Here is a 14,316-nt window from a genome sequence, read left to right as displayed (position 1 = left end):
CGTCGCATTCGCATGGCTCGAACCGGCTTTCTTTACGCAAACGTCACGCCATCATGGCGGTGCCAATATATTGCCAAAAAAAGATTTTTTTAAGTACAAAAATCTTAATCGATCAGTTGTGCGAAGCGAATTCAACAGTGGCTCAGTCGAAAGCCGCTGGACACGGTGGAGCCGGTGTCTTACAAGAGCCGTGGCCGCACAGCGCTGCTCAGAGCATGCAACTTTGAGTAGCGAGAAGCGGAGAGCTTGGTCAACTCAAGCATCAAACTTTTAATCATTACACCGGATTGCCTTGATAACACAAAAAAGGAAAAAAAAAAGGAGCAAGTATCTCCTTCCTCTGCGCGTGTCGTAACAACAGCCTATACGTTAATTATTCGGGAAAGTGCACAAAACTCTCAGGTGCTTTGTAGCATCCGTGCCATATATTATTTGCCATATTGGGATAGACGGTTCTTTGGTGGTCGACTTTTTTTTTTTTGTCAAGGTCAGCGCAAGGTCACGCTCATGGACGCAGCGACGTTTGGAGGACGTTTTTCTCCGAAAAAAAAGAAGTCTGTGCCGATTCCAGAGAAAGTTGAGTCTAAGAATGTGGATATGAAGGGCGAATTAACGCAACCCGTTGTTCCAGTACCGGACACAGTGCAAACACCGGATGCACCTGTTTACTGATTCCCAATTTTATTCGCTACACAGGCGAATTCATGAAGTAGCGTATGCGAGTGCTCTCTTTCGTTGTCCTATTTATTGTGATCTGATGTGATGGAGGGCGTACGAAAATCAGCTATAGGCGATAGTACGTCGTTGTGTGTGTGTGTGTGTGTGTGTGTGTGTGTGTTTTTCTCCGAAGTGCCTAAATGCAGTGTACGGTGCAGACGCCGTGTACACCGGTGCAGACACTGCGTTCCGGTGCTGAACACGAAGACGCGGGTTCGATGCCTGCTCGCGCAGAGCCCATTACGATCTGGACGAAATGTAAACGCGCTCGCGCACTTAGATTTCGCTGCAGCTATGATAACCCCCAGAGAGCCAGCAGCAAGCTGCAGCCGCCCGATTCGGCGTTCACTCGCGTAGCCAAACAGCGGTACTTGCCGTAATACACTGCCAATAATTATTACCATCATTATATACATGGTATAAGGCCATGTGTGTTCTGCAATTTACACTCACATGCTCAGTGCAGAGCTAGGAAGTTGTCAGCTGTCATTTCCAATTATTGTGCCTACAGCAGCCGCCCGAATACTCGAATGCTCGAGCGCTCGGATTTCGTAATTTAAATTCTGCGAGTGGAAAGGAAACCGGCTCCCGACTTGTCGCCGTAGAAATTGCCACGCGCGAACGGTTTCAGAAATGGTGTCCAATATGTGACAAGTATGTGTGCTTACGTTGACATAAGCGCTAGCGAAATTTTTTTTTTTTTTGCTCTCTCTAATGAAGTCATTCGTAGGCCATGAAATGCTAATCGGAGCGCACACCGGCGGGAAACGCGTGCGATAAAGCACGATATTACGAGCCCACGTGCTTGCACAAAACGCCGAAATGAGACACCGTCGTCCTCCGGTATGCAATAATTGACGCATCCTTGAATTTCCGGCAATATGTCTGTCCCGACGGCGGTGTTATCTTACACATGTATACTGTGCTGGAGCGAGTTCATCCGAAACAGTCAAAAGATACGCCAGCTGGGTCCAGATCGACCATAGAGTACTATTCATCGGCCGTCATAATGTAATGCTGCTTCACATTGACCGCTTATGTTCATCGTAAGCAGCTACGGAAGATGGAAGTGCACAGGTTTGGATGCTGTCTCGTGTTGAAGAGAACAATTATAAAATAATGAATGATGGCCTCTCACCCGTAGACGGTGAGCAGTCACCTGCCCGCTGACTCGCTGCTCAAGTTGGCGGGCCTTGGTTTGCCGCCAAAGGTGCAGGAACTTCTCTTTCGTCAAATATCACATTTACAATCCTATTTAGATTAAGGGATTATTACAACAAATTGGAGTTACAAATGGTCATTTTCTGCGACGCCATGCATGGAGTGCTCCCACCTTGGTCTGCTGTATTCTGGTCAAGCCATCCCGCTTCGCGACAAAGGAATAAGGAGGTGACCACAATAGGGTCAATCTATCAAACAGCCCGCTCCGAAGCTACCAAGAGGGCACACCACCTTCGGGGGGTGGTCTTGCTCGATTCGCAGCTGCCCACGCGAAAAATGACTGGAAACACTGAATACCTAATGCGAGGATAGCTAATGACAACCCTGAATAGCTAATGCTAGGAATGAATAGCACAGACTACGAGATTAAAATTTTAAATGTCGAATATTGGCCCACTCTGCTGGATAAGCACTGGTAAAATCAGGTATCTACACAGTGACAACTCGGACTTGTCCAGCTGGCCCGTACACCAGCAGCAGCACTGAACCGGCCAAGGGAGACGAGTGTGTAGCACTCACGGAGGCGGGAAATAACTGTACGAGGACGCGATGAAACTAGAACCAGAAATAGTCGGCCCAACGCGTGACGAGGTCGCGGTATGTTTCAGTGTCTTCCACCACCACGTCCTAGCCACGCTCAGCTCTTGCGAGAAGACAGCGGGTGCGACAGTCCCGCTCACACGTCGCAGCTAAGACGATACAAGTATGCGTTACAATAAACTAACAAAGTTTTCATAAGCATATTGAAATCAAATCTGCACAGAGTGCTTGGCAAAGCACCCCGAACAAGTGCGCATCGATTAAAACCTATACACCGGAAGCCAAGCGCACGGGGCTGAGTCCGCCGAACGTTGCGTTGCGTGTCTGGCCGGCTTTCTGAGAAAAATCGAAGGAGATGGCTTCACGGAGAGTTCGCTTGCCAAGGCTGCATGCGTGGCGTAAAATGTTTCGCCCTGGTTTATTTGCTTCCTCCATCGTGGACTGGCCAGGACCAGCTGGGGGTGCCGATCGTTGTCTGCTTTCTTTTTTCTTGTGCTATAACATAGCACTCTACACTCATTGTGTGACGTAGTGTTTTTCTTTTTCTGAGTGTTTGTTTTTTCATTTTGTTTCTTTATTGATGGGTGATTGTATTATTTCATTCTACATGACCAGTGCCCCTCGTGGGCTTTTTTCCTCTCTTTTTTTTTTGTAGTCAAACGGGAAGAGAGGCTGCATCAGAGCCGGCTATATCCCTAGACACGCCTGAAAGAAACGTTATCCTTTTTTCGTATCTGACACACAATTAAATACCTGAGATACACAAACATGCTTAAACTAAAATAAACTGAAACGAAGTTAACCAATGCGTCGAGTATTGAGGTCACAATAACGGCAACCACCAGCCAGCCGGGGCTCGGACCCGGAACTTCCCCACAAGGAGAACACAAAAAGAAATATCAACTGAGAGAAAGGGAAAAGGTGGTATGCATACACAGACACACAATACGCAAGTACATAAGTTTCCGCCGCTATGCAAACATAGAAACCATTTTCTTTTTTTTACAAATAGCACCGAAAGTACTTCTTCAGCGTGCACATATCCGGTCCTTGTGCCCACGAATAAGCTGGGTAAGACACTCTATTTCGTGCTCATCACATCATAAATACAGCTGCTTAATACTTTCCAAACAAGCAATCGTTATCAATTCCGAATGAATGTTTGCGTCATGATTATCAACAGCACTAATATTTCTCTGCCGCATATATGTCGCTCCCACGGCTTTGCTTGCAAACGCAGAATATAGGGCAAACAGTTTATCGACCCGTACAGTTTATCGACTCGGAACAATTTATCGACCCACCGCTGGTTGCTCAGTGGTCGTGAAGATCTTCTGCGCGCGAGGTCGCGGATCCGATTCCCGCAGCGGCGGTTGGATTACAGAAACGCTCGCGTGCTCAGTTGTTCTTTTTTTTTATTTTTTAAAATGAAACTGCTTAAGAAACTAAACGAAGTGTACAACGATGTCTTGGCTGATAGCTTTAATAGGTGGTGGCAGGTGCAATATCAAATTTGCCAGTAGGCAATGAAAAAAAAAGACGCAACATTCAGAACAACGTCTTGCGCACGATGACACAAGATAACCTCTAAGAAACAAACATAAGAAATCCCAACAGCCATGAGTTAAGCTCCGCGATAAAAAACCGTAAGTGTGGGTGCTCTTTGCCTGGAGGGACCCCGTACTTCTTATTGAAGTATGGATGATAAAGGTTAACCCGGAGTCCTCCGCAGGAGCGTTTTTCACAGCCTACGTGTATGCGTGTATACGGAATATGCGTTGCAAATCGGTGTTAAAGCCAGTTTGTTTTAAAGGTAAGAGGTAACTGAGTTTCAAATTCGTGTTAAAGCCTGTTTGTTTTGAAGAAAGGAGGTAACTGAATTACCTTGATGTTTACATGTATTACACTCGGATTTCCACACGACATGCTCTTTATTAAGAAATGCGCGCAGGCCTGCTTTGCGCGGATGCAGCAGTGGCGCCTTGTGGAACGGTTTGCCGATGATTAACAGCACTTATAATTATAGTCATCAGGCTAGGCTGTGTGCATCCCTGCTCCTATAATAACTCTCTCTATTTCTCCCTCTCTCTCTCTAGTCTAGTCTTTGTTCTTGGGCGCAACGGCAGGAGATGGTGATAATCCACTGCAGACACACGGGCAGAACACTTTGAGCAGTTCACGGGGACTTCAGGCGCAGGCTACGGAAGATATAGAAGCAGGCGCAGGCCGAAGTCTCCGGACATCGACTGAAAGAGATTACATTCGGGTGGAATTACAGAGAATTGAGCAGGCATAAGAGGAAGGATTAGAAAGCAGTATGCCTATATCTGCATGAAACTTCATATACCGTTGTGAAGAAACAGACATAAATTGTAACGAAAGAAATGAAAGAACAGCGCCTTACCTGAGCTCCACTGTTCTGAAGCTTCTGCTCAGACGTTCGAATATCTTTGTGCTATTCCTTTATCATTGAGGGCGGATTACACAGTTATCAAAGCATTGACATCCATGTTGATTATTGTCAGTATGACTATGATTTGGCATAAGACTTCGTAATTATTTTTTTTTCTAGAGTAACTACATATGTTCGAGCTAAGAGTGAAATGCAACGCGCGTGTATCGCATTGTGCATATTATTCCCGCTGGCTCTCTCATAAAAAAAAAACGAGTACGAAGTACTGTTTTCCATTCGTTGGCATCTGGGGGCGCCATATGTCGTGCATTAAAAGTACCATCTCAAGAGCTTCTCTACTTACAGCAAGCCTAGAAATTCGGCCTCTTTCTTCTTCAAGTACACTCAGAGTTTTCACTCACCTTGCGCGCGCGGCCTGCAACGCGCCTCACTAAAACACGCAAATGCAATGCACTTTCAACAACTTCTGCATACCACGTGCACGTGTCAAGGCGATACGTTCGCATTTGTTGAGAAGACGACGCGAACACGCGCCTGACCTAGTTCCAGCAAGCCGAGTATGCCCACGAGCTCGGTGGCAGAGCAGAGGGATCTTGATATGTAATTACTAAATCGGCTGCGCTGTTCTACTCTGACGCTACCATTTGCCCGTCAAAGCCTTTTGCAATCATTGGATATATCCCGCTTGGCCAGAATTGAACCTTCATGTCATACATGTTCAGTGGAGCAAATCGCGCGCTAATGCTCTCGTTTACAAAGCGCATCGTAGATACTGCGATGAACTGGAAAGTAGTCAACGTTGTTTTTTTCATTGCCTAATACCCATTGCTGTTCGTTTGATGTGCCGGCGTCATCCAAAAGAGACAGGGACTGATGGTGTTCCCGTGAATGCGTATGGTGTTTGGAGGAATGTAAGGAATCCAGCTTGGTGAGGTTTAATGGGAGGAGTGCGCGCGAGACTCCTTTCAAATCCACTCATTTAGAAGCGAAGTACCCGAATCACTTTTCGAGGCCCGCGTCGATTCGCTCTCGCTTTACTAACAGCTTCCGCTGGCTTCATGAGCACTAAGCACGGTACGAGCGTAACCCGATGCTCAGTGGCATACAAGGTCCAGTTCGCTCCGTCCTGCTCGATCTTTTCACCAATTTTATGTCATTACAAGCTGCAGTAGCGAATGCCTTGATAGGAACCGGGAAAAAACACAAATAAATATTACGTCTAAAGGAAGAACAACGGCGTTGCTGCAACCTATATTGATCGAACCGACTGTGCATTACTCATCGCCGTGAATGGCAAACGAGCAGTGGCAGTGGCTCTATATAATGAAGGCCCCCCCACGCATGTAACGTGTATCTCGAGCTCGGACCGCATTAATGCGCAACATACACCAACGGGGAGCAGGTGAAAAATTCACGTATCCGTGATCACGAAGCACCGTCCGCGGTTAGCTCCGTTGCATCTTTGAAATATTCGACGGTTAGCGGAGAGTGTACGTGCAAATTTTATAAGAACTGCGCCGCTTTGTTCCACGTGGCTTCGACTGTGCAGCCGTTCTCGAAGAAGACGGCGAGGTCGCTGAAGCTCGGCTACCACGTACTTAACGGAGTCATCGATTCAGTGAGGCTCTACTTCGCTGATTGGGCGCACGTCCTGTACGTATAGGCTGCGACCACTCATTCGGGGTTGTCGGCGATCGGGAGAACTTCAGCCGCACCGCGTAATGATATTGTTCCTTGCTATGGAGGCGCGCTTCACAAAGCTGGCACCTTTGTTACTTATGCGCATCCTTTAGGTCGTTATTCTGCACATGCGCGAAGTATGTCTCTAGTAGAAGAAGAACAGTACCGATGGATATCGCTATGTTTGGACAAAGATCGGTGGCTATCTAGAAAAACGTTCATGCCGAGAAAAATGTCGTTGCATGCCCCAGCGCTGCGGTCTCTGTGACAATGATCATGCCTGAGCGAAGAGAGTGCTCTTGACGACTCTGAATCACTGATGATGGTGCCTTCTTCAAGAACGGACGTCAGTTTAGTTTTTTTTGGGTGTAATACGAAAAGCAACATGGACACTGGGAATACCCGGAAAACTGCTATGTACATGCGCCTCCACATACTAAACTGCAGCTTTTTTTTTTTCGGCTACAGACCACAAATTCCGTTCAGCAGTGCCAGCATTCTCCAAAGGCTGGGTGTGGCGTTTGCACGCTGTTTCATGCGCTATACTCAATGCAGACTATGGGCTTTGCCATGTGCCCGAAAATGGGGATATATTGTTGGAATGTCCAGGTTACATAGAGGAAGAGACGTGGCTATTATTTCCGTGGCATTGGCTCCACTTTTCAAGAACTGCTAGATCTAGCAAGCATACTAGCTAGGTCGTATGCTTTCTCCCTCAAAACAATGTCCAACTTTGAATTTTCTTTCCTCATTCCTTTATGACACTGGCTTAACGTGCAAGCTGTAGCCTGTTCACAGTAACGTCATCACCTTTGTTTCACATGTGCCTGCCATATTCATGCATTTTCTAGCCTATCTTTTCTTTTTCTTTTCTCCTTCTCCTTCTCCTAGGGCGTCATTGTCCCCAATACACATCCCTATGCTGATGAGCACGTAGGCGCCTGTATATACGCCAACACAATTATTCCTACTTTAATAAGTAAACAGCTTTCTGTCTCCATATGCTGCGTGAAAACGCGCTACATCGACAGCCTCTGGCTGCGCCTCTTGATCGTCTCGACAACCAACCGCTGACAGTGCACGTTATGTCGCGCCTTTGACGAGTTTGTAACTAAGTTTTTAGGTCATCCGTGCCGGTACTTCCTTTCCCAAGAGTTGCGGGTTCGGACATTAGACTATGAGCAGACTTGCCCGTTACGCGCTTCGTCTGTATCATCTTTCCCCCTCGCCAGCCATCATGCCCCACTTTATTTCCTTCTTCTTCTTCCCCCAGCGCAGTACCGACCCTCTCACCATCTATTACTCTAATCTACCCTTCTATATTTCTTCCGTCTCTCTAAAGTGGGGAAAAAAAAGAACGTGGAATATAGCAGGTCCTTCGCGCTATCATACAAGCTTCTTTCACTCATTTCTGAAATGAATGAAAATGAGCGTGGCAGCTTGCCCGCCCGCTCATTCGTGCGTAATGACGTGTAAGAGAGCAGTGAACCGATATACATGCTCAATGGACCGGTGGTATTTGGAAATTTGCAAAGAGCCTGCTGTTCTTAAGCGTGGTTCTCCCACCCCCCCTCCTCACACACACACGTTTGCGTTGTTTCAGGTGGTAAACCTGCTGAACGACCTATACACGTGCTTCGACTCCATCATCGAGGAGTTCGACGTATACAAGGTGCGTGCGCGTCCTTTCTTGCCGAACCTGCGCGGCAGAGCGGGAGACGCCACTTCCCTTTCTCACCAAGTGTGCTGCCCTCCGGTGCAGGTGGAGACCATCGGCGACGCGTACATGGTGGTGTCGGGAATCCCGGTGCCCAACGGTGACCTGCACGCGCGAGAGATCGCGCGCATGTCCCTCGCCCTCCTGAACAACGTGCGCTCCTTCACCATCCACCACCGGCCTCACGAGCAGCTACGTCTTCGCATCGGCTTGCACACAGGTTTGTCCTCGGAACATTGTTACCCTTGGGCCGTATCGTAGGTCGATAACTTTCGGAAACGTACATTACAGTGATCGACTACATTAGCCGGCAAAAAGCCCGTCACTACAGTGAGGCGCCCCGTCGGGGTGCCACGTCCCGAAGAAGTATGCGGGAGTGTGCGAATATGCGGCAGTTCAAGTACATCTCGAACAGCCTTTGCTGTTCGTTTGGTATTTGATTCCAGAAATTACTATTCGAGGGTTTGAATATTTGTTTACTACTTTAATGCATGATAATAGCATGAAGCTTCCAAAAAGAAATAGCTATGCAAGAGGGAGACTGTTCTGCGGGATTCCGCTTTTACTTTCACTTGAACTTTATTTTTTAAAGACCCCCTTGTAGGGTATTACTGATAAATAAGGGGTGGGAACACGAGAAATTGAATTGAAGGTGGTGCGCAACGATATTATTTGCAAACTACTTGTTTCTTCCGTGCAGGCAAATTAAGTTGCGATGTCAGCGATGTGGTAGGGAAGGCCGTCCATAGCTTGTTGCTAGAAAAGGGAAGCTTATTCAAAGAAAACATTCAGTGCACTTCACAACAACATGCACTTTCACAATAACTGCTTTTAGCTTGCGTCGGTACGTCTTATACAAACGCGAGATGCAAATTTGGCACTGCAAGGCACAGCTCTGCAAAATGTTATATGTCCATGCTGCAAGCTACATAGTTTACTAAAGCGTAATAATACACACTTCACCAATCTGGAAAAAATGCAGAAAGAAGGAAAATGAAAAGCAGTTCCTGTAAGGTTCCTCAGTACGGCACTGCTGGAAACTAAATCTTCTGCGTCGCATTACGAAAAAAACGTGTGCGTCAGCGTCTTAAGAAAATGGCCTGCAATCCACGATGTGAAAGTGTTTGGCCAGCGAAGCTGTGGTGTCACCTGACACGACAGACTGATGTGACGTGGCCTTGAACTGAGTGCTACCTAGGCTGAACATGACGCCGTTGTGCACATTGACGTTGCTGTTCCCGTCGCCGCTCATCGTGTTCACGCCGCTCTTCAGAAGTCCTAACTGTATGCGTGGCCTCTCCACAGCTTTATCAGAACACAAATGAAATCAGTAGTTAGTGGGTTCTTCTTCTACATATGAAAGTGTAGTTAGGCCACTCTCTGCTTCGTATGCTACAGTTGCCGCTTCCCGGCAACTACAGTTTATGAAACCGTAATCTTTACCAAGAAGCGCTTGCGGCGAACGCTAAGCGACCTTTCTGGTTCTTCGTTTCCTTTCCCGCATGGCTGGCGCTGCCGCGGATGCGTGGAAGCGAGCGCCATGTGATGGTGCTGCAAAGAACTCAGCGGCACACGTGGCGCGCGCCTCCCGCAGTGATTGGTCGAGCTTTTGCACACGGACACGAGAAATGCATTGGGGGGAAGAGGCGCACAGCTTCACTGTAAAAGGCATCGAGGCCGCCAGCTTCGTGTTCATTTAAGTAGGCGAAAAGTATTTTGGAAAATACTACCTAAAGCCGGGTATGCTGCCTTTTCCATCACAGTGAGATTGTGATTCCAAAGGTGCGCTCCACCAAGTGGCGTGCATCTTCAATCGCAACACACTCGTGTAAAGCGTGCCGGGTTGTTTCGATCTGCCCGCGATTCGTGCACCTTTCATTTGGCACAGTGTGCCAGCTGGCGAGGTGTTTGCGCGTCAGTAGCATGCCTCGGGGTTTTTTTTTCTGCCATTGTTTCCGTGGGTTTGGGGTGTCGACTTCTTTTTTATCGTTCTCTTCAAGTGACCGTCCTGTACTTATTAATCCAATTAAATAAATAATAAATTATAAGAAATCAAAATGGATGCAAACACAACTGGCCACAAGTGGGGCACGAACCCACGTCTTCGCATTACGCTTGCGATGCTCTTACCAATCGAGCTACCGCGGTGCCGTTTTCCGAACCACTTTCTGGGGAACTTATGTTCATCTACTATAACTAAACATGGGAGTGTTAGCCAGCGCCACCCAACACGACCCTGACGGCGGATGTGAAACATCATTTTTTTTTTTGCCGCTGGCTAACACTCCCAGGTTTAGTTCTAGTAGATAAACATAAAAACATGATTGAACGTGTAGGAACAATCGGCAAAAGAAAACGCAGGAAGAAAACTGTCCTTCACTCGTTGTTCGTGCGCTCTGTATAACGTGCACAATCGTATCAAATCAACTAGCGTGATGCACATCCAAACTACGTGCAGCACGATATTTCTCCTGATTGTAAAGCTAGCATTCCCGAAAGCAAGTTGCCAAGTTAATGGACGGTGCAGTCACGGTGAGCACGTATGCGTAGACTTCGTGGCCGCTATGAGATATAAGAATGCAGGCGTGGCTCTCGTGATGAAACCCAGTGAACCGACGAGCGCCAGCACGCGCACTTCACGTTTCATATTCAGTTGAACAATTATAGGTGCCGACATTATCTGAAAAACATCTGGGCGGAGAAACGCACTTACGAATTAGGCAAAGTGCAGATTATGCTGTAAGGCATTTGCGAAACGTTGACCAATTATAGTAACCTGAGCATGTGCCCCTTCATTGTATTACATATCACACACGAGAGCGTGTAGCCATTGCACATGCTATTTCGCGGCGATAAAGCCCGCATATAATCACATATTTTGAAGCGCTAATAGGAAAAAAAAAAGTTTTCGGAAAGTTGAAGCGTGCTTACCGCATCGTGTGTTGCGCCATCGTGGTGCAACTTGTGAACACGGTGAAATGCGAAAGTTTAGTGCCAAAGTGCAAACCTAGTGATGTCCCCAACGTTGCGAAGTGTGACGTTAGAACGCGTTTTGTCTAGTTTCGATTCTTTCACATATCAATGTATGCTTAAGATATAGAGATATATTGGGAAGTGTTTTGGCTAGATATATATTTTTGGAACATTAGAATGTTGCCATCTTGTTCCTGCCTCATGCCTCTTCATCCATCAGAAAAAAGAACGACGTTGCACATGGCATATGCCGGTCCACCACCGAGAGCGCGGGGAAACGTCCCAGTCTCTTGACGGGCTGGTGCCATTTTCGGCTGGCAGTCTCCGAGTTCTCTAGCAGCGCTACTAAGGCTGTGCATGACGGGTTTTAGGCATGATCATGAAAATAAGCAGGTCGAATAGCGTTAAAAGGACTTCATTATTACCGTTTGTGCCCACTTATGCTCGCATTAAGGCTTAAATGCTATCCTGTATGACTGTTGCAATTCAGCCTCAGTGCTCTGCAACAACCAGTATAATTCGCCATATGCTTAAGTGAACAAGCATGCCGTTCCATGCGGTCCCCCAGTGTTATAGCTTTTATTTTGTGCTCTTCTTGTTGTCACCTTCTATGGTACATTGACAAGTCAAAGCATCCGCCGAATGCCACGTCACGGAAGTTAGGTTTCTTTGTGCCCAGCAGATGCCGGTTGCCGCGAATTAACGAGCTTTATACAATAGACAAAAGTGCAAAGTGCTACTGCGACAACACCTGTACGCAATGGTTTAAACACAGATCGAGGTCAAGTAATACAATAGGCTATCCGAAGTAGTCTCACTTAGAACTCAGCACTCGTTAGATCAAATAGCATCAGTTCCAATACACAGACTGAATCGCTATAAGCATTCTCTAGAGCTAACAAACGCGACTGAGCTACAATGCAGAGTAGCTCTTGATAACAAGGCTATTTTAATACTCATTGCGCCGAAGACACTTCATTGATGTGCTGTCATTATCCAAGCCGCGCCCGTTGTGATCCAGAATCCTCGTGACGCGTCTGCCGCGTCGAAGCTTCATGGAAAGTAGACACCTCTTTGATATACTACAGGGTAACCCAGCTAACGTTAGCCAGACTGTTCAACGAAAAAAACAATAATTAAAAACAAGTTGCCTTGCACGACTTTAAGACCTACGGTGTTTAGTCGTCAGACCATTGACCACCAAGTATCATAGGTTTTACAATTGTATCTTGCACCGTGTTTCTTTCTTAATGTTTTTTTTAGGTGGACAGCTTCGTTAAAGTTAGCTGGGACACACTATACACGCCACACACGCTGATGAACTCAAGAAACGCCAAGCCCTACAGCCCCTCTTAAATTTCGCCACAGCGACAGAAACTCACGTACTGCCGACCGGCGTTTGCTTCATGTAATGACTACAAAAGCCTAAATATCGGACACTCTCTGTCCCTTTAATCTGTTTTATCAAAACCGCCGTAATGTTTTATCATCTCGTGAAGAGAGACAGTGCAGAACCTCCTGCTACACTGCATGCGCGGGGCATTCGATGCGTCAGTATGGGGAGGACGAGGCGAGTCATGCCAGTCGCTAGCTCGTCACTTCCCTTTGCGTTTACCGAGGGCTGAAGATTTCAGCTTTCGCCTCACGCGGTTGTAACATTCGAGAAAGATCGCGCAATGCTCTGCAGAGAACAGAGGAAGCGTACGATTATGACGTCTCTGAACACACGGTGGCATGGGACTAAAGTTGAATAATATTACAACGCTCACTGCTGCTGCATTACGTGTGTATTTAATTACATTAACAAAAATTATTCTTGGGCAAGCTGGTCCGATTTGGAAAACATTATTTTAGGGCGCTAAAAAGACACATGCAAGGGAGAGACAGACAAAAACAAGCAGAGCGCCATGACTGTGTGTCTGTATGTGTTTATCGCGTGTGTATTTTTAGCGCCCTAAAAATCTAATGCCACGCAGTTCCTAAAGGTCTCTGTGTTACCAACACCACCGCTGACGTTAACCCCACTTCCGGCACCAGTGAAAGATGCTCCGTCAGGCTGGCTGATATTGGAAATATCATCTTCATCATCATCATCTCTTCATCAGCCTATATTATATCCAATGCAGGACGAAGGCCTCTCCTATCAATCCTCAATTGAGTGGAGCTAACTTCATGCTATGCTTGCAAATGTCTTTATCTCGTGACACCACTTAATCCTTTACCCCCTCGCCTGCATTTCCCTCCACTTTGTTGCTATAAATGCCTTCATTGTCCCATTACTATGTCCATTTCAGGACGAAGGTCTCTTCCAGCGATCTCTAATTACCCTGCCTTGCGTTAGCTCATTCCAAGTTGTGCCTGCAAATTTTCTCATTTCAGCTCACCACTTAATTCTCTGGCGTCATCGACTGCACCTTCCTTCCCAAGGCACCCATTCTGTCTCTGCTATAGTCCATCTTTTTCTCCATTTTCCTTTTCTGTTAATGTCAACTAACGTGCTCCGCTCCGTTGTCTCCAATCCACACTGTCTTCCTGCCTCTTAACCTTGCGCCCAACATTGTTCGTTCCATCGCCCGTTGGCGCAGTCCTTAACTTCGTCTCAAGCTTCCTTGTTATCCTCCAACTTTCTGCCCGATATATTAGAAGCGGTAGAATGCAACGATGGCACACTTTAATTGATTGTTACTCTATTAAGCCACCGGTAATCTTCCCTATAGAGGCAACGTGGCCTGCCACGCTGGAATATAGGATTCCACTGTTTGCTCACCCCCGCTTGCTCTTCTCTCGGTTGCAGTTTGACTTCTCGCACAAATAACGTCCACCTCTTCGAGTAATCCAGCTCAAGGACAAGCATTGCACTCTCTCTCCTCGGGTATTTTCTTTTAATTATGCATAATCTAAAAGCGACACCAGGTATGTACTCATTGTACTCTGCTAGTGCTGTACCATACGAGGCCAAAACTTGTCGCATAACAGGGAGATTTGAGAACCGGCCGTGCTAGCTCGGTTGCAATGGGGTTGCGCTGTCGAACTCTTGGTCCAGGGTTCGATCCCG

General features: G+C 46.9%; 1 protein-coding gene across 5 annotated transcripts in view; it reads left to right on the top strand.

The window, feature by feature from the left end:
• Positions 1-14,316, top strand: part of LOC135902046 (atrial natriuretic peptide receptor 1-like) — a 505,847-nt gene that overhangs the window by 441,161 nt on the left and 50,370 nt on the right. For all 5 annotated transcript variants that reach the window (XM_065431934.1, XM_065431930.1, XM_065431931.2 and 2 more), the window contains 2 exons: positions 8,175-8,243; positions 8,334-8,508. In XM_065431934.1, coding sequence (XP_065288006.1) covers positions 8,175-8,243; positions 8,334-8,508 — 244 coding nt within the window. The remainder of the gene's footprint in view (positions 1-8,174; positions 8,244-8,333; positions 8,509-14,316) is intronic.

The sequence above is a fragment of the Dermacentor albipictus genome, chromosome 4 (genome assembly GCF_038994185.2).
Source record: "Dermacentor albipictus isolate Rhodes 1998 colony chromosome 4, USDA_Dalb.pri_finalv2, whole genome shotgun sequence".
In the NCBI taxonomy this organism is placed as follows: Eukaryota; Metazoa; Arthropoda; class Arachnida; order Ixodida; family Ixodidae; genus Dermacentor; species Dermacentor albipictus.
This window is presented reverse-complemented; position numbering and strand designations above follow the sequence as displayed.